Source organism: Balaenoptera musculus, chromosome 16 (assembly GCF_009873245.2).
Source record: "Balaenoptera musculus isolate JJ_BM4_2016_0621 chromosome 16, mBalMus1.pri.v3, whole genome shotgun sequence".
NCBI classification, from domain to species: Eukaryota; Metazoa; Chordata; class Mammalia; order Artiodactyla; family Balaenopteridae; genus Balaenoptera; species Balaenoptera musculus.
This window is the reverse complement of record NC_045800.1, coordinates 11,363,281-11,384,360: the sequence shown is the minus strand read 5'-3', so window position 1 is coordinate 11,384,360 and position 21,080 is coordinate 11,363,281. Positions and strand designations below refer to the sequence as shown.

Genomic DNA, 21,080 nt, shown 5'->3' with positions numbered 1-21,080 from the left:
AGAAGACTTCTCCAAGGTGTTGGTACTTGAGCTTGAAGGAAGGGTAGGGCCAGGGGAAATGGCCTTCCGGGAGTGGGCAAGTGTTTTTCTGCAGCGGAAACAGCAGTCGAGCTGATAATAAGGTAGAGCACAGGGTCCCGAGGGCCGGAATGGCAGATGTGGCAGATTTCATTTATGAGGGAGTGGTCCTCAAACACGTTCTTATGGCTGTGAAAGTCATGGTGCTTTTAAACTAACATCATGAAATGCTTACTTATTAATTTTTATCACAAATTATGATTTAGCACCAAATCATCTGTTTAGTCTAAAGTTTAATTTTTACTTCAGAAATGTTAAAATTTAAAACTATGTGCTGTAAGCCACATTATAAAATTTCAACCATGAGCAAATGTGCTTATAATAAGTGAGTTTTTAGACATATTGATTCCTTCCTGGTTTTTCCATTAATATTTGCTGTCTTTTGCTGTTGGCTAGGGCCTACTGGCTGATACGGAGTACTAAAGGAAAAAAACAATTGGAGCACATCTTAAAGTTGAGACAATTCTATTATCAACTTGAATTTTATGTTAATTTTTTGTGTGTGTGTGTGAACTGGGCCACATTTTTAGCAGCAGTGTAAACCACTGGTTCAGTTCTAAGGGGACATGGTGTGAGAACCACTGCTGTAGGTCAGTGGAGCAATGAGGGCAGTTCCATGACTGGGCTGGTGTTTTAGGGAGCTCACTTGGTTACAGTGCGGGGATGGAGCTGGAAGGGGATGAAGCTAGAGGCTGTTAGGAATCTTCGGGCATAGTCACTGTAATTATGCAGTGACTCATTGAGAGATGATAGGGGTGTAATAGGAAATGGAAAAGAAAGGTGCAACTCAAAACACATTTTAGACACAGAATAGTGTTTTTGATGGTTGACTGAAGGCGACAATGAAGATTGAGTTGAGAGGCAACATCTCTGGCGAGCACAGCGGTCACACCAAAACCAGGATGCAAGCGTGCTAGTGTTGTTCCTTTCTGCCAGGCTGTGTTCTCCAATGTGAGCACGTTCATCTCCATGTGCACGTCAGTGAAGCACAGGCCTGTAAAAACACAAAAAGAACAAATGAGAAGCTATGTTTCCAGGTCCTACATCTGTCCCTGACTTTATTTTGTAAATAAAAGGAAAAAAAGTAGAAAAGTATTCTATAGTTCTTGAAAAATCTCTAGAAGGAGCCTGGTTTGGCTCCTGTAGTAGCTTGGATATATAAGTAATGGCATTATAAGAATGTTTTGAAAGGAGTAAAAAATCTATAAAGTCATCTTATTTTCTAAACTGAAAAGTAATTGCCTCTGGATGAACCATGAAACTTTCTCAGCCGTGTTGCCATTGATTGCTCTGTTATTCCTAGTTAACAAGGTGCTGCCAGATCAATAATAAGAAAAATGGTGCGTCCTGTTGATTTAGTGTAACCGAAATAATGGAACCAAAGTTAGTTAGCCTGTTATTTTAATAAAGAGGTCAAATATTTGTGGCCTGAGCTTTTCTTTCCCCTTTGTAAGCCATCTTATTCATTTTCCTTTGAAAAGGAATAATTTTTAGTGCTGGGAATATTGATACTCAAGTATGTGTATTTTGGCTCATTTTGTTTTAAAGTTATTGCATGTGTCTAGGAGGGGAAACAGAGCAGCAGTTCGCAGTAGGACAGTTTAGGATCTGTTTAGACAGCTCTCTTAGTAATTTAGATTGTTAAGTTCTATGAGGATAATGGGAGGTACTTCCAAGTGAGAAAGCAAATTTTTTTTTTTTTTTTTAAATATTTTATTTATTTATTTATGTATTTATGGCTGTGTTGGGTCTTCGTTTCTGTGTGAGGGCTTTCTCCAGTTGCAGCAAGTGGGGGCCATTCTTCATCGCAGTGCGCGGGCCTCTCACTATCGCGGCCTCTCTTGTTGTGGAGCACAGGCTCCAGACGCGCAGGCTCAGTAATTGTGGCTCACGGGCCCAGTCGCTCCGCGGCATGTGGGATCTTCCCAGACCAGGGCTCGAACCCGTGTCCCCTGCATTGGCATGCAGATTCTCAACCACTGCGCCACCAGGGAAGCCCGAGAAAGCAAATTTAAACTGAAGAACCTTGAACATATTCTTCATTTTGGGTTTTAGGTTTAATCTTGTGGTGCCTCCGAAGGGCAGAGATAACCAAGCCTTCCAAGACTTTAACGGTGGAATCAGTTCCCAGCTGGCTGGTGGAGAGTTTTCTTTATTCTGTATTGCCTTTGAATTAACCAATTGGACTTGTTTCCAGGTTTCCTAGTATTTGGAATTTATTGATAGACAAGACCAATTTGGCCAGCTGTTTTGTTTAGGCACTGTCAGTAGCTGGGTTTTTTTTTTTTAATTAATTATTTAATTTTTGGCTGCACCATAAGGCTTGTGGGATCTTAGTTCCCCAGCCAGGGATTGAACCCAGGACCACGGCAGTGAAAGCGCCGAGCCCTAACCACTGGACCGCCAGGGAATTTCCTGTCAATAGCTATTTAAACAGAGACTTAACACAGTCATTCACAGCTTGGGGAATGAGGGCCAGTGAAACCCGTGAATCCAGCATGACGGTTGTTCACATTCCCCTGACATTGTTGCTGCTGTATCAGGGTGTGATCACAAACCCACACGAGCAGATTTTATCTCATTACTACAGAGGTACGCCTGTTCTATAGATGCTCCCAAAGATTTTCTTATTTATGAAATGCATAGATCTTGAGTATTCACTACAGTAAGTTTCGACAGTTTTTGCGCCTGTGTAATCACCAGCTAAAACAAGAACTAGAACATTTCTGTCACTCAGATAGTTCTCTCATGCTTCTTTCTGGTCCACTCCCCCTCCCATACAACTACTATTCTGAATTTGATCACTATAGGATAGTTTTGCCTGTTCTAGAAGTTTATATAAATGGAACCAACGCTGTACACTCTTTTGTATCTAGCTTCTTTTACTCAAAATAGTGTTCTTGAAATTCATATAATTGTTGTTTTATTTTCAGTTTACTCCTTTTTATTTCTAAATAGTTATTCCATTGTATGAATGTACCACAATGTGTTTATCTGTTCTTTCCAGAATGCTTTTGAGGAAAACTTGTCAGTGGCTCCGTGTAGACATAATGGTGTAAAGATGTTGAATGAATAAATTTCTCTTAAGTTACATGTCTTTATAGGAAGTATATATTTTACAGTTATATAAAGTACTTCTAAATTATCTGGCTAAAGTTGAGATCACAAAGGAAGAAGTTGGCATTTTAAAAAATTTTAGTAAAATTTTAAATTATATAGAAAAGTGGAGAGCAAAGAGTATACTAATAGCTAATATTTAGATTTAACTGTAGCTGTTTTGCCACATTTTGCTTTTGTTCTTAATTTTCTTTTTCTTAAGAATTTTAAAGTAGATTATAGACATCATGGTATTTTTTTCCTTAAATATTTAGTATGTATCTCTAAAAGGACATTTCCCTAATAACCACAGTACCATTATTATGCCTAAGAAATTACTAATCATTCCTTAATATTGATATAGATATTTCATAGTGATAGCTGATAACTTTTTTTCCCTCAGTTCTATTATGAAAATTTGGTATTTCACAGGAACAGAAAAAAGCATCAGAAAAGAAGGCAGTGATAGCTGCTTCGACAAAAGGACAAGAGGAAAGTGCTCAGAAAGCTAAAGAAATGGCTTCTTCTCCCTCAGAATCTGAGTCCAAGAGGAAACTCCCACTCGGAGTTTACGTTTCTTCTGTGCACGTTGATTATGAGTCTTTTGAAGTTGGCACTGGACAGGTAAGTTAACATATTGACTTGGGCCATGTATTTCATGTTGGAATCACATATCTGTATTATTTGGGTTAGCTTTAGATTCTTTAAATATTTATTCAACAGTTTTTTTTTGGTCGGGGGGAGAAAACTGATTTTCTCTTAATAAAAATTGTATGCTTCTTTCATAATGTTCGAAATGAGGGACTGAATGTCCCTCAGTTTGAAATTGTCCTTATTCAATTTTTTTCACCCCTCATAATTTTATAGCATTAGTGTCTCAGCCACTAGCAACAGAAGTGGTGATAGTTAGAAAATTATTTTCAGAATATACTTAAACTTCTGTGAGAGGTGCTTGCTACATTCCCTCAACTTATGTTTTTTATTACTCATAATTCTTCCCTGGGGGAAATATTCCTGTAAAAACCTACCAAGTAGTTGATAATGCTGCATTTAATGATATATTGTTTCTCAATGGCTTAAAAGTATTAAAATCTTTTTAGACAATATTACTTTCAGTATATTTATAGTTGTTTATATGGTTCCATTCTCTTAAGTGAGTTCATGACTGATTTAAAGAAGGCAGGAAATGTTATTGGATGTTTGCTATAGCCTGTTCAAGCTTTTAAGCCTAACTCATTCATAAAATTTGCATTTTATTTATTTATTTATTTATCTATCTATCTATCTATTTAATTTAGGCTGCGTTGGGTCTTCGTTGCTGCGCGTGGGTTTTCTCTAGTTGTGGCGAGCGGGAGCTACTCTTCGTTGCAGTGCGCAGGCTTATTGCGGTGGCTTCTGTTGTTGCAGAGCACGGGCTGTAGGCACACGGGCTTCAGCAGTTGTGGCACACGGGCCCTAGAGCACAGACTCAGTAGTTGTCTGTGACTACTGTGATTAGTAGTTGACTAATCACCATCAGCAGTTTGAACAAGGCCTTCTAGACTTTTATTTGAGCATATATTTACATATATATTTTAAGAAAAATGGGAAATACTAGAACATTATACATATCTTCCTTGACTTAACGATGGGGTTATGTCCTGATAAACCTATTGTAAATTGAAAATATCCAAAGTCAAAAATGCATTTAATATACCTAACCTACCCAACATCATAGCTTAACCTCACCTACCTTAAACGTGCTCAGAACACTTAACATTAGTCTATAGTTGGGCAAAATCATCTAACACAAAGCTTATTTTGTAATAGGCTGCCATAACAAAGTATCACAGACTGGGTGGTCTTAAACACCAGAAACTTACTGTCTCACAGTTCCACGACTGAGGCGTCAGCAGGGCCTGAAACCCATAGAGGCATCCTTCCTTGCCTCTTTCTAGCTTCTGTTGGTTTAACGGCAGTTGTTAGCGTCCTTTGGCTTCTGTGTGCGTCACTCCAATCCTCTGTCTTCACATGGCAGACTCCCTTTGCCTTTATATCATCTTTCCTGTGCATGCCTGTCACTGTGTCCAAATTTCTCCTTTTTATAATAACACCAGTCATATTGGATTTAGGGCCCACTGTAATGCTGTAAAGACCCTATTTCCAAGTAAGGTCTGAGGTACTGGTACGTTTCTCTTTTGGAGGGAACACATTCAACCCATAATGTTGGACATGTAGGCAGTTTTTCATTCTTTTAAGCAATCCAGTGATAAACAGTTTTAAACCAATTTTCTGTGTACATTTTTTATTCTTTCTTTCAGTTAAATAACTGGAAGTATTTATAGCTGGGCCAAAGGACGTGCACATGAGAATGTTAATAGTTATTGCTACTTGCCCCTGGAAAGGTTGTGCCAGTTTGTACTCCGACTGGCAGTTTATAAGACTGCCTGTCTCTCCTCTCCCTCACTAGTACTGATATTATCATTCTCCTTTAAAAATATGTAGTATTCTTACTTGTGTAACTTCTTCTAAAGAAATAATTTTTTACATGAAAATAGATTTTAATTTTTTTTTTAGTATTTCATTTATATCTTTGATAACTGTATCTTACTCTATTTCTTTGAGCACTAGAGAGGTTAGATGTTTTATCACTTATTTTTTAGGCTTTTGTGTGTGTGTGTGAGGTGCTGGTTTACCTATTTTTCTATTGGGTTGCTTTTCTCTTACTGATAGTTAAGAATTTATATATTAAGGATATTGGCCCCTTGATGTAAATATTTTTTCCAGTTTATAATTTTTTTTAACTTTGTTTTTTCTTCTTCTCTTTTTTTTTTCTGGAACTGGGGAAAGATACATAATCTTGAGAGTATTTTGTGGCCCTCATCAGTAGCAGAAACTATTGAATTTGCAAATATAAGGGCAAACAAAGGGATGTGAAGTCTAGACTTTGTTAGAAGGGCAGCCTAGTTGTAGAAAGAGCATTGGTTTTGGAGTTAGAAATCCTCATTGTGCCACTCACTGTGTGCTCCTAGGTAAGTGACATCACCTATTTGGGCTTCACTGTCTTCGTCTGATAAGCGGGCACGAGGGTTCCTGCCACGCCCTTTGCTCTCAGTGGACGTCTGTCACGCACTTGGATTATGCCATTCATTGTTCTTCATTCTCAGGGTACTAAAATGATGAAGACTCATATTCTGTCACTGAGCAACAAACAAAAGAGCTTTGTAAATTATAGAGTGCTGTCCGAATGTGGGTGCTTTCTCTCACTCTAGGCAGTTCCCAGTGAACTGAGAGGTTTCCCCCAAACAAGAGCTCTTTTGGGATAAATTACATTTCTGATGGAAGGAAACATGCCTAATGAATGAGGATGATAGTTATAATGGAAGTAACAGTCATTGGATGCTTAAAATATGCTAAGCACTTTATGTGGATTAGGTTATTTATTTTTCAACCACATTATGAGTTTGGCATTGTTATGATCCCCATTTTATAGATGAGGAAACTGAGGTGGAGGCAAGAGAGGTTAAGAAACTTGCCCAAGGTCAGTCACACAGTGAGGAGTGGAGTCAGGATTCAAACCCAGGCAGTTTGATTCTAGAGTCTGTAGTTTTGACCACATTTATAACTAAAATAAATCTAATACTTCCGTACACTATATATTTTATGCTTTTTACTTACTTCTTACTTACTTCTGTATACAGTAAGTAAAAGTATAGTCAGAGGATGTATTAGTATGTAAAGATTTCAAAAGGACATGTTTTGGTCCCTTTCAGCTAGCAGCAGTGTCCGTGGCAGTGGTTGTCAGCACTGTAAGCCACACCTGGAGGGGTGTCATCTGTATTGGGATGCTTTTAATTAAGTGCACTTCCAGTTTGAACTTTTGAATTTTGCATTACATGACATTGGAATGACCATCTGTCATTGTTTTCTGATCCTTTCTAGGTTTCTGTTGTTTACAACTCCTTAGACTTTGAACCAGAGATTTTCTTTGCCTTGGGATCTCCAATTGGTATGTTTCTCACTATTCGAGGAGTGGACAGGATAGATGAGAACTACAGGCTTCCTACCTGCAAAGGATTCTTCAATATTTATCACCCAGTGAGTGAACTGCATTTACTTCTATTTTTTTTTTTTTTAAACAGATGTAACTTTATTTATTTATTTATTTATTTTTTGGGTGTGTTGGGTCTTCGTTTCTGCGCGAGGGCTTTCTCTAGTTGCGGCAAGTGGGGGCCACTCTTAATCGCGGTGCGCGGGCCTCTCACTGTCGCGGCCTCTTGTTGCGGAGCACAGGCTCCAGACGCGCAGGCTCAGTAGTTGTGGCTCATGGGCCCATTTGCTCTGTGGCATGTGGTATCTTCCCAGACCAGGGCTCGAACCCGTGTCCCCTGCATTGGCAGGCAGATTCTCAACCACTGTGCCACCAGGGAAGCCCCATTTACTTCAATTTTGAAGAAGACGAAGCACCAGTCCTCTTTATCCTAATAGAGTCTCAGATTCTTATTTCTTAGGAATTAATACTAATTTTGATTTTGTACAACTCAGCTCTCTGACCTAAAAAATACAGTCTGATACTTTCCGATAAACTTTTCTACCAAAAAGCCTTTGTTCAAGGAAATAATTTTCTTGCTTTGCTTGCCAAGTAATTTTACCCACAAACTTGAAAGTCTTCTTATAATTACCAGTATTTGAATAAGGTGTGAAAAGAAAATCAAAATCTCTGGTTTGCTAGATACCTGTTTTCTCACTCAACTAAGATATATAACTCAAAACAGCTTTTCATAGATTTCTAATTCTTCTATTTATAGCTTGATCCAGTGGCATATAGATTAGAACCTATGATTGTACCAGATTTGGACCTAAAAGCAGTTCTCATTCCACATCACAAAGGCAGAAAAAGACTTCATTTAGGTAAAAAGCAAATACTATAAAAACTTGTTTCCTTCCTGTCATTTTGTAATCTGTCATTTGTAATGAGTTATGAAAATTTTAACACTAAGTTCTTATTTATTTAAATGCCTGCATTGTTCAGAACATGTTTACTAATTATTTGCAGGAGCTGTAAAGTTATGAATGAGTTCCTTCTCCTTAATGATTTCTCCTTGATAACATTCTAATTGTTGACATAATAAGGAATGGGGAAAGTTGGTAATAAAGTGATGAGGTGCATAGATTTTGATAGAATTTGGTTATAGTTTTTGGAATTGGGAAGCAAAGTAACTTTTGAACTAATGACCAAACCATCAAGAAATAAAAATTTGATGATAAGTCAAGCGAGCTGTTTTTTCCTTGCTAACTAAACAGACTTTTCCTATTAAAAAAATTCATTAAACAAAATGGATTGATAATAATTCCAGGTAGGGTTTAGGTTTCTTTTATGTCTACTAATGGTGTATAGTACTTCTTATCCATAGGTTTAAAAGAAGGAACAGTGATCATGCCTTCTTATTTAAAATATTTTTCTTTTTTTTTAACGTTGCACCATGCTTTATAAACACAATTAACTCTTTTGAAGTTAGATGAGAAATTTGATACTCTAAGACTATGAATTCATATATTTTTTGTTAGACAAAAGCAGAAAAGGTGAAGGGGCAGGAGTTTCTTCATTTTTAAATTAGAAGTTTAAATTGTGGTTATATCAGAATCTCAAATTCTCAAAACCATTTCACCAATATGTATTAGAAAAACAACCATCTTTTTAATCTTGTGGGCCCATATTTTAACTTAGAGTAAAAAAAAAAAAAGCACATAAATGTGCTTATTACATTTTTATGGTATTTGAACTCCTTTTTTTTATTGGAGAGAGGAAATGTATAGGTTTAGGCTGGATCAAGTTTAGTTGTTAAAAAAAAAAGACAGAATAAGACTCCTCAAAACATTTTAACACGTTGGAAGTTCTTGGCTGAGAAACTCCATATATTTGACATTTAAGAGAAGAGTAAGAGGTCTTATCCTGTCTGAGAATAGTATAACTTTTGCTTTAATTTTTGTGGTGCAGAATTTAACCCAGTAACTAATAACTTGATATGTCATCTTAATCTCTTTAGAGTTGAAAGAAAGTCTCTCTCGTATGGGATCTGATTTGAAGCAGGGTTTCATTAGCTCTCTGAAAAGTGCTTGGCAGACATTAAATGAGTTTGCCCGTGCTCATACCTCTTCAACTCAGCTGCAAGAAGAATTGGAGAAGGTAGCCAATCAAATCAAAGAAGAAGAAGAAAAGCAAGTAGTTGAAGGTAAATTTGACTTTTGAGGCATTTTCCAGTACAAATATTATTTGTGAACATAGCACACATAAATTATTTGATGATGGTTGTCCATTGTAGTCTTTTTTGTTGAAATGTAGAGGCTCTTCCTATAAAGGAAAATCAGTTAGGATAAACTGTACTTCAAAATGCGTGTCATCCTTTTTTTTTTTTTTTTACTAGGTTTTGGGCTCATAGTTGCTGAACTTTTTACTCTGCAGGCTTAAAATTTTGTTGAGATTGATAAGGCCAGAGTGGAATGTCAGAGTTGAGAACTAAGTTAGTATTCAGGCATATGAATGACCCCCTGTGAGAAATGTTCTCCTGGTACTGTGTCTGACTGTACTGTGTCGTTGTAGACTGTACACGCAATGTCAGGTCATTGTGCCGTGATGTTTTTGATTCTTTCAGATTCTAATTCTATTTCCTTTCTTTCTACAACGCTCTCTCACCCCTTTTCTTCAAAACTTCTGTCGGCTCGTTGGCTCTTTCTCCTCTCTCTTGGGGAACCAGCCCCTCTTCCCCTGGCTCTTTGGAGGAATGGGAAGTGAGCCTGGTAGTTCCCCAGGTTGCTACGTGTGTCAAGCAATATTCTCTTGAGCCCAGAAGGTCAGCTAAAGTCAAAGGATAATGATTAAGTGATTGACTTTGATATTGAAATGGTTTAAATTCTAGCAGAAAAGACTGTTGAAAGTCCAGATTTTTCCAAGGATGAGGACTACTTAGGAAAGGTTGGAATGTTAAACGGAGGCCGCCGAATTGACTATGTTCTTCAAGAAAAGCCAATAGAGAGTTTTAATGAATATCTTTTCGCTCTTCAGAGTCACTTATGCTATTGGTAAGTATTTTCATCTTTGATAACATTCATGTGGCCTTTACGTTGCAGCACATACAGCAGTTTTAGTGAGGTTCTTGCTGATTTACCATTTGCAATTTGAATGCCCATATATTCAAAATCAGTATTTTCCCCCTTTAGTTTAGTTATCCACAAGATGGCAGCATGTCATCTGCCTTTGACCAAAGGCCTTTGGTACTTGCCCACTGTTTTTGCAGGGATGCCTTTCACAGAATGGGAATGGTAGGGACTTTGAAAGCCATCCTTTTGTGTATCCTCCGTCACCAAGGAGAACTGCAGCACAGCTATTTTGGAGCTGATTGGTATTCATCCAGTTTTTAAGGACAGCTCTGAGATTACACTACTTTATTTTCATTTGCCCTTCTTAGGTAGAATTGAATAGAACCAAAGCTGCATTCTCTACCTTTATGCATAGAGGTTAATTTCTTTTTTTTTTTTAATTAATTAATTTATTTTTGGCTGCATCTTCATTGCTGCGTGCGGGCTTTCTCTAGCTGCGGAGAGCAGGGGCTACTCTTCGTTGGGGTGCGTGGGCTTTTCATTGTGGTGGCTTCTCTTGTTGCAGAGCACAGGCTCTAGGCACGCGGGCTTCAGTAGTTGTGGCACGCGGCCCCAGTAGTTGTGGCTCGCGGGCTCTAGAGCGCAGGCTCAGTAGTTGTGGTGCACGGGCTGAGTTGCTCCACAGCCTGTGGGATCTTCCCGGACCAGGGCTCAAACCTGTGTCCCCTGAATTGGCAGGCGGATTCTTAACCACTGCACCACCAGGGAAGTCCTAGAGGTTAATTTCTAATTATCTCTTAAGTAAATGTGCTTTTCTTTTTAATAGGGAATCTGAAGATACTGCCCTGTTATTACTTAAAGAAATTTATCGAACAATGAGCATTAGTCCAGAACAGCCCCAGCATTGATTGGACTTCAGCTTCACCGTGTGAGTTTATCTTTATTGTGCGTATAAATTCTGAATGTTTCATTCTGAAGCCTCTTTTATGGAGTTGATGTTGACTATAAATTTTTCTTTTTTCTGTTTCCTCTAAGTGTTTTTCTTCCTTCCTTCCTTCCTTCCTTCCTCCCTCCCTCCCTCCCTCCCTTCCTTCCTTCCTTCCTTCCTTCCTTCCTTCCTTCCACCAAACTCACAATACCTTAAAAAAATAGAGGTTTATTTTTCTTATATAACAGGAAGGGTTCATCTATTGAATGATGTCACTAGATTGTTTGCATCTTTTCACCTGCCTGTTGGCTCTTGTTGCCTTGTAGTTATTAGATAGCTCCCATAGTTCTAGATATCACATCTGTGTTCGGGGCATGAAGAAGGTGAGAAAGGGTAGTATTAGTTATATCTTATCTATCTTAATTAGGAAAACAGAAGCGTCTGTAAAAATTTACTCACGCCTGTTGACTAAGCCTGTGTCACATGTCCCATGTCCCCGCTGAACCCCAAACTGCTTGAAAGGTTGTAAAGGTTTTATTTTAAACATTCCCAGTCATTATCAAGGGAAGGAATAGAGAAGGGGGTTAAACCTATAATGCATAAACCAACCTGCAAGTTGGCCACACTCTGTAACCTGACTGTTCTCCTGAGACACCTGACGCCAGTTTTTCCTCACTAGATTATACATCACTTTAAAAAATAGGTAATGTGTTTTTTAAAAAGTTAGAACTTTTATAGCCTTTGAAAGAGTGAAATGCAAAGTGGTGAGCTCTCGATTGCTGAAATCAAAGGTAGTTCCTGGCACTTTTTGGTTTTTTAATCATAAATGATAAGTTCAGTCTTCACCTTCTTATTTTGGAGAGGTAACCACTTTTAGTAGGATTTTCTTAGAGAAATTTTCCTGTGCATGTCCAATCAAATATGTGTTCATGTCAGAACAGAGGGATCTCATTGACTATATTGTTCTGCAACTTGATGTTGTCGATCAGCCATGCAGCTTGCATAGTAACTTGTGGAGATCTTTTTCGTTCTCTTTAATGGCTACATAGGAATCCATTGTATGGCTATTTACATAAATATTTACATCTTTAGCCAGCTTCCTGTTCATGGACATTTAGGTCATTTCCTAATGTGTATTAGAAAACCTTAACAGAGTAGGTAAGAGGTATAAAAGGCCATTTTGTAATCAGACTTTTGATACAGGTTTATCAGTTCTTAGCATTTCTGATATTATAATATTAAAATAAACTAAATGTAATGTCAAGAGTTACCTCAGTCCAGATTTTCAATTATGAAATAGTCATTCAGTTGGCTGACAGATATTTATTCAGCACCGACTATGTGCCAGACGCCAGTTTTCATCCTGGGGATAAGTGCTAAATGAGGTTGCATTCTCACCTTTAAGGAAATTGTCTTCTGCGGGGAGGAGATTACAGTAAGCCTGTACTCTAATTCACAAGTAAATGTCAGCTATTGATAGGTTCTGTGGAAAAGACAAAATAGAAAGAGGTTGAGAGTGACTGGGGGTGCTTCCAGGGAAGGCCTTGCCAAGCTGATGATATGTGAGTTGAAATTTGAATGATGAGAAGGAGGTGGACACCTGGAGATACGGGGAGAACAGTCCAGGCAGAAAGAAGAGCAGTTGCCAGGGCCATGAGTTGGGAGCCGATGTGTTGTGTTTGAGGGACAGAGAGCAGACCCGTGTAGCTAGAGGGGAGAAGAGGAGAGAGGTAGGTGGGCCTGACTACGAGGGATCTGGTAGGACGTTTACATTTTATTCTAAGCGTAATGGAAACATTGGGCGTTTTTAAGAAGAGGAGTGACATAATTTGGTTTATACTTTAGAAAGATTGCTTTTGGTGCTGGGTGGAGGGTGGACTGTTGGGCAGGGATGGAGGGACAACAGTGAAGAGGCTGGTGGTGACTCCGACTAGGGTTGTAGTGATAGGGATGGCGAAAGGTGACTGAACTCAGGCCTAGTGCGGGGGTAGCGATGTCCAGGACTTACAGATGAGTTCACTCTGGGGAGTGCGGGAAAGAAGAGTTAAGGATGGCCCTTAGGATTTTGATGTGAGCAACTGAGTGGTTGCTGGTACCTTTTCCTGGGAAGGCTTGTGGGGGGAGCAGGGTTTTGGGGGTTGTGGGGATGGAGAGTTGGTAGTTGATGATGTTAGTCTGAAGATAATAATAACCTTAGAATCATCAGCACATACTTGGCCATCTGAAACCAGAAACTGGATGAGGTCACCTAGGAGTGTGTCAGTGGAGAAGAGAGAAGTCTGTGAAGTGAAAGAAAATCCAGGGGCTTGTGGTCTCAGGGAAGCTGAGAGACGATTGTTTCAAGGAGAGGGCAGTCAGCCATGTGAAATGCCACTGAGGGGTCAAGTAAGAGGAGGACCAAGAATTGGCCACTGGCTTGAAGAGGACATAGGACATCATTGGTGACCTTGAGCAAAGCTGTTTTAAGATCATGGCAGAGGTTCAGTGGGCTGAGGAGAGGTAAGGGATCAGAGGAATGAGTTTTGCTGTGAAGGTTAACAGAAATAAGACAGGGACATTTTATGATATTCAGGTGCGTTTGTTTGCTAACGACAGTGAGCCAGTATTGAGGGAGAAGTTGATAATGCAAGAGCTAAAGGGGATATTATTGGAGGAAATACTTGAAAAGTCAATGGGGGATAGGGCCGGGGCAAATCGAAGCGTTTTGTCTTAGAAAAGGAGCAGGGCTGCCTCCTCCATGGGACCGGAGGAAGGCCGAGAGTGAGGGCACAGCATGGGTAGTGGGTAACGGTGGTGGTGGGTAGACCGGCGTTCTCTGGCCTCCTGTCCTAAGTGTGTGAGAGTAAGGTCTCGGTCAAGGGCTGTGGGAGACGGGAGGAGAGAGGGGAGCAGAAGAACGCTCACCTCAGAGTGTGGGGAAAGGGAATTTGCCAGCAGAGTGTGGTGCGATTGCATTGCAGGCTTGAGTGCCCATTCGATATTTTGGTCATAAATTTGAAGTGAGTACAGTTAGCACGATCGCATGACTTTTCTCTGGCCATGTGCTGCTACTTGGTTGAGGTGCACAGTAAGAGATAACTGGGTTTACTAGATTAGGGTTTTGCCAGGTGACTAAGACAGGAGGAGAAAGACAAGGGAGCTAAGGGAGGTGATAGAGACTGAAAAAAGCAAGAGGTCAGTGCAGGATGAGGTCGGAGAATCACAGGAGTGAGGAGTTTCCCAGTGGGTGACCCAGAGGTTGGGATGGGAGACGCAAAGTGAGGAGGGAGTCACTGTGCCATGGGATCTGGGCGCTGCGACCCTCTGCTAAACAAGTGCTCTGTGTACTTCAGAAACCATTAAAAAATTATAAAACGATAGTGCCTCATACAGAAACTTTAGAAAAATGTAGAAAAGCAGCAGCAGAAATCACCTATAATCTCGCTAACTGAAAGTGTTAGAAGTTAATCCTTCTAAGCTTTTTCTAAGTCTCGGTGTATTTCATATATATATATATTTTTTTTCATATATATATATTTTTTAACATCTTTATTGGAGTATAATTGCTTTACAATGTTGTGTTAGTTTCTGCTTTATAACAAAGTGAATCAGCTATACATATACATATATCCCCATATCTCCTCCCTCTTGCATCTCCCTCCCACCCTCCCTATCCCACCCCTCTAGGTGGTCACAAAGCACGGAACTGATCTCCCTGTGCTATGCGGCTGCTTCCTACTAGCTATCTGTGTTACATTTGGTAGTGTACATATGTCCATGCCACTCTCTCACTTCGTCCCAGCTTACCTTCCCCCTCCCCATATCTTCAAGTCCATTCTCTATTCCTGTCCTGCCCCTAGGTTCTTCAGAACCATTTTTCTTTTTTTAGATTCCATATATATGTGTTAGCATATGGTATTTGTTTTTCTCTTTCTGACTTACTTCACTCTGTATGACAGTCTCTAGGTCCATCCACCTCATCGGTGTATTTCATATTATTTGCTATTTTGTAGCCTGTTTTTTTCCACTTGCGAGTATATTGTATAGTTTTTCCACCTCAGCCTACAACATGGGTGTGTGTATTTACCATTTTTATTTGTTTTTCTGAGTGGGTTATACATACAGTGGGTTCAGCTTTTATTTATTTATTTTTTAGGAAGAGACTTTTCCTTTTTTTTTTTTAATATATTTATTTCTTTATTTATTTATTTAGGCTGTGCTGAGTCTTAGTTGCAGCATGCGGACTCTTAGTTGCGGCATGCAGGCGGGATCTAGTTTCCCCACCAGGGATCGAACCCGGGCCCCCTGCATTGGGAGCGTGGAGTCTTACCCACTGGAACACCTGGGAAGTCCCTGGTTCACCTTTTAGAAGTGACAGAAGAGAGGGCTCTCGCTCTTACACTTCTTCCCCAGTGTCCCTGCCCAGAGGCAACCAGCGTTCCAAGTTTTGTGTATCCTTCCAGACATCTGCTAACACATACATGATTTTTTTCCTTTTTAAAAGACAAATACTAGCAAAATAAGACACGCTTCTTATGTTTGTATCTTTGAGATTTTCCCATATCCATCCACCCATCCATCCATCCACCCATCATCCATGCATCATTTGCTGAGCACCTTACTTACTAAGTGCCAGGTACTAGTGTCTAGGCCCCAGGGTTCACAGCAGTGGACCAAACAGTCTCTGCCCTCAAGGATCTTCTTTCCTCTGGGGGAGGACAGACCGTAAATAAACAATGGAAGTGTGCCGGATGGTTAAAAACAGAGCAGCAGGAAAAGGGCGAGAGGGAGTGCATTTGGGATGGGAACAAGTTGCTGTTGTATATAAAATGGCAAGGGACATGCTCACTGATAGAATGTCATTTGAGCAAGTGAGCTAGGTGGATATCTGGGAGAGGAAGATCATCTCAGGCAGAAAGAATATATATCAGAACAAAAGAGCCGCCTTATTCTTTTCAGTAATTGTGTAGTATTCCATTGACTGTTACACCGTAATTTGTTTAACCATCCCTTACTGATGGGCATATAGGTTATCTAATCTTTTACTAGTATGAACAGTGCTTCAGAGATACATGGATATTTAATAGTTGCATTATATTTCATTTTATAGTTCTATTTATTAAAATCCTTAATTTATCTACCACTGTTGCACATTTAGGTGATTTTCCAACTTTTCACTGTTATAAATAATTCTGACATGTAGTTATACATACTTTCTGCACACCTCTGACTGTTTGCTTGACATAAATTCCTAGACGTAGCATTGTTAGATCTAAGGATAGTCAACATTTTTAAAAGGCTTTTGATCTGTATTTGTTGTAAAGTTGCATTTCAGGAAGGTTGCTGAAGTTTCATAGCGGCCATCCATATATGTGCCATACATATAAGTGCTGCACCCTTTTGCCCACACTGGGTATTACTGTTTGTTTTTAAAGTTTTGCTAATTTGATAGCTAGAAATTATATCATTGTTTTATTTTGCATTTCTATTAGTAGTGAAATTGAGCATGTTTAATGTATTTAATTGGCCATTTCTTCTTTTGTCAGTTGCCAGGTTTTTTTGGTTTTGTTTTGTTTTTTTAATTTATTTATTATTTTATATTTATTTTTGGCTGCATTGGGTCTTTGTTGCTGCGCGGGGGCTTTCTCTAGTTGCGGTGAGCGGGGGCGACTCTTCGTTGCGGTGCGCGGGCTTCTCATTGCGGTGGCTTCTCTTGTTGCGGAGCACGGGCTCTAGGCACATGGGCTTCAGTAGTTGTGGCGTACAGGCTTAGTAGTTGTGGCTCGCGGGCTCCAGAGCACAGGCTCAGTAGTTGTGGCACACGGGCTTAGTTGTTCCGCGGCATGTGGGATCTTCCCGGACCAGGGCTCAAACCCGTGTCTCCTGCATTGGCAGGCAGATTCTTAACCACTGCGCCACCAGGGAAGTCCCAGTTGCCAGTTTTTGACCTTTGTGCATTTTTCTGGCAGTGTGGGGTGGGGTATTTCTGTTTCTGGTTGATTTATAATTATGACAGTTAAGAGTATTGACCTTTGGTCATTGCAAATTTTTTTTCCAGTTTGACATTCGCCTTTTATTTTTATGCTTTGGATTCTTGAGGGGTGGGGTGGGGAGCATGTTTAAAAATATGTAGGCCAGTCTTTTAAGATTAATTATTACTTAATTATATTTATTCTCTTTTAGTTCTTATATGGTTTTGTTTTTTCATCTAACTTTATAGGTTAGAAGGATATGGTTTAGAGAGGGATTTAACTTTTTTCTTAAATAGTTAATTTTTTTTGCCTGTGCCATATATTGAACAGTGTACCCTTTTGTCGTTGGCTTTATGTTTTTATCATGTGCTATTGTTTGACATTTTTTTTATCATATGCCCAATATTTGTTTTCTTGGCTTTCTGACATCTCTTCTGTTGAGTTATTTATCTGTCTACCAGATAAATAACTGATTTATCTGATTTCATATTATGTATTTTCCACATTTTAGCATCTTTAAGTATGGAATGCATCTTAAAAATCAGCTGTTGCCTTAATGGAAGTTGAGTTCTCCCTGAGAGGGTTTGAGTTTTCTTCTGCTAGTCACTTGGGGGCACTACCAGTCTGAATCTGTTGAAGCTAATTTCTCTGCTTGAGATTTTCTTGGCCTTTGCTGGTAGTGTGAACTCAGAGCACAAAATTTGTAGGCAGGTTGGGGTGGAGGTACCAGTGCAAATATCAAGGAATTATTTCCCCCTCTTCCTGTTGTCAAGGAAGTGGTATGCAGGCTTCTTTGTCTTCTCTTCTGGAGGAAGCGTTGTTATTATTATTTTTTTTACCCCTCATTGAGGCTGTTGCCATTTGGTATCCCCACTTTTTGCGAGGGTCTCTGTCTCCTTTTAGATTTCATACCCTGGACATCTTTTCTTTGCATGGTACATAAAACAATATTGCATCTTACAATTGATGCTGTCTTAGAATCAGTGAAAGTTTTTAATATCTGGCAGTGCAAGTTCTTGGTATACTATGTTCTTGGCTATTATTCCAAATGAATTTTGAAATGATTTAAGTTCCCCTGACATTCTCTCTGCACAAAACAAAGCAAAACAAAGTCCAAACAATAGTAGTCCTGGGATTGTGATACATCTGATATGAAAAATTAAGAACCTTTCATTTCACACATGATTTGTTCACTGTAATTGTTTTACTTCGTATACGTGGTTGTAAAATTTAGGCAAGTAGTTAGTTCCCAATGTTACGCTGGTACTATAAAATAATTAATTTAAAATATTAACAATCCTTCTATACTTGGTTCATTCAAGCATAGACTTTTTCTTTTTTAATTTTTATTTATTTATTTATTTATTTATTTATTTATGGCTGTGTTGTGTCTTCGTTTCTGTGCGAGGGCTTTCTCTGGTTGCGGCAAGTGGGGGCCACTCTTCATTGCGGTGCGCGGGCCTCTCACTATCGCGGCCTCTCTTGTTGCGGAGCACAGGCTCCAGACGCGCAGGCTCAGCAATTGTGGCTCACGGGCCTAGTTGCTCCGCGGCATGTGGGATCTTCCCAGACCAGGGCTCGAACCCGTGTCCCCTGCATTGGCAGGCAGATTCTCAACCACTGCGCCATCAGGGAAGCCCAAGCATAGACAATTTTGCTGAATAATTTTTTTCTGCCCTTTAACCTTTTTTAGGATTGTTCTTTAAAAAGCCTCAGATTAACCCAACAGATAATTCACTTTATATTTTGTCTTTTATTTTCTATACTCATTTTGTTATGAAGGTTATCAGCTAGTTTATCTCACCAAACACTCCCTGATGCCCTTTCATCCCTCCAGAAGGCCTGTCTGAGGACTTGTGCTCACAGGCTGTTCTTCAGAGGCAGTTTGCAGTGTTTGTTTGGCACTTGACAGTGTGTTTGTTCTTTTACTTCAGAAAGGAACGACAGTGCGTTATTGTGTTATTACTATAAGTTTGTAAAGCTGACCGAGGATTCTTTTTCTTCTTTTAAAGACATTCTTGTCTTTACAGAAAGTTGCAGTATAAATTACATTGCTGAGAAAATCCTCAGAGGACATCCCCAGTCTGCTCCTGTGATGGATGACAGAAATGTGATTCACCGACAGTTACTCTGCTGTAATTCTCAGATGTAGGGCTTCATTTAAAAGAAAACATACAGAACAAAAAGACAATGAAATAAATCAGTACCACATTTGGACTGTATAGATGTGAAAAAGAAATTATTAAAATGATGCAGTTAAAAACTCCTCAGATCAGTTTAGTTGTACAGTTGTCAAAGTAATATGTGATATAAATGAAGAAATATTTGTAGCATGCAGACGGTTGTTTCTGTTTCTTAAAAAACTATTGTCAGTGGGCTATTCAACTTGCTTTTTTTTTTTATTAATGTAGTATGGTCTATGGACTTCTTGAGAAACTATAATAATACAGTTTTTTAAAAACTTATGTTCTACTTTAAATGTGAATTATAGTTCTGAGCTGCTTTAATGCGGGGTCATTTGTATCTGTTAGCGGAAGTAACCAAGATCACTTCTATTCCAAGCTGAACTGTGGTCTTTAAGAAGCCTTCCAGGCTGTTGCTGAGAGCAGAGCTGTGGAAGGAAGTGAGATGCTCCACACTTCACAGAAGTCTTGTGAAGTGCTCGCCCAGCTTCATTGCCACCAGCAGTGGGGAGCAAACGAGAAGTTTTTCCATTTTGTCATCTAAGGTAGCTGTGCAGTTGCCTCATTGCTAAAGTTCCAATCAATATGAGAACCACAGTAGAATTTTTTTGGATTTTGGGTTTTTTGCTTTGTATTAATTTCACTTCTACCAAAGTATTTGAAAGTATGAACTGTATTGGCTTTTAGACTATAACTCTATTTCATGAAAAGACTGTTCTGTGATATTTTACTTTGTTTTACTGTAACTTCAAATTATCTAAATATTTTCCTAATACTACGTGGGAATGCTGATTTTCTTTTGTTATGCAGTAGGAACATTTTACACTGTTTACATAGTTCTCATGGAACATAGAATTTTTTGAAAGCCACATATGATACACATTTTTTGTGTATATATTCTAGTTAGTGTGAATAAAACAGTAACATCAATGCATTTTTTTAAAGCAGAAAACGTCTGTATTCTTCTTGTCTTCCTTAAAAGTATTCCTATGAGTTCAGTGGTCATTTACTTTTCATTGTGAACACCTGCTCTGTAGTTAATACATAACTGTAGCATTTGCTCCTAATAATTAGGACAGTAGAGTTTTTGAGCTGCAGGTGACCCCAGACAGCATATATTCCAACCACCTCATTATGCAGCCGAGGACACAGCACTAAATGCCTTTCTCAGGCTGCTGGGTGGCAGATCTGGGCTAGGATACAGTTTCACTGACTCCCTTTTGGCCTTCATTTCTCTACACCAGTGCTATTACCTCTCACTTAATTTCCTCTTAACTTCCCCAAACTGATGAAATAAAGAAAAATAAGGGTTATTTATGTATATTTTAATAAAATCCAGTTTGATTTTTCAACTTACAACTGGTTTTGTCTGTATTATTCAGCCTGTATCCTCTGAATATTGGGCAGAGAGGAAGAAACACTTGAACCAGTGTCCATAGTAGAAATGTGTACCAGCTCAGTTTTAGGAATCTTGTGATTTTAACACTTGGGAAAATATAGAATAGAATTTTAGAGGGTAACTCTGCTGTGGACAGAGTTTATATCACTCTTCAATTTCTTAAAAAAACAAAACCAAAGCCAAAACAGTAATAGGTCTGAGGGCAGAGTCTGTATTTATTAGCGTACTGTTCACTGTTGTAACCACCATGCCTACCACAGACTTGTCACAAAGTAAGGCATTTTCCAAATATTTGTTGAATAAAACTTTTAAAAATCAGAAATAGAATTAAATACTTATAGACCTTAGAATGGCCATTCAGGTCAGTG

The 21,080-nt window shown here is 39.0% G+C and overlaps 1 protein-coding gene across 3 annotated transcripts in view; it reads left to right on the top strand.

The window, feature by feature from the left end:
• The window catches only part of LOC118882675 (SEC23 interacting protein), a 44,627-nt gene extending 23,779 nt beyond the window's left edge, over window positions 1–20,848 (top strand). The window contains exons 13-19 of one of the 3 annotated variants that reach the window (XM_036828828.1): window positions 3,607–3,798; window positions 7,096–7,251; window positions 7,962–8,064; window positions 9,201–9,386; window positions 10,074–10,233; window positions 11,078–11,179; window positions 19,161–20,848. In XM_036828828.1, the coding sequence (XP_036684723.1) occupies window positions 3,607–3,798; window positions 7,096–7,251; window positions 7,962–8,064; window positions 9,201–9,386; window positions 10,074–10,233; window positions 11,078–11,159 (879 nt within the window). In that variant the 3' untranslated portion in view covers window positions 11,160–11,179; window positions 19,161–20,848. Of the gene's footprint in view, window positions 1–3,606; window positions 3,799–7,095; window positions 7,252–7,961; window positions 8,065–9,200; window positions 9,387–10,070; window positions 10,234–11,077; window positions 11,180–19,142 lie in introns of all 3 variants that reach the window. The other 2 variants (XM_036828827.1, XM_036828824.1) reach the window with 2 other exon arrangements.
• Window positions 20,849–21,080: the final 232 nt, after the last annotated feature.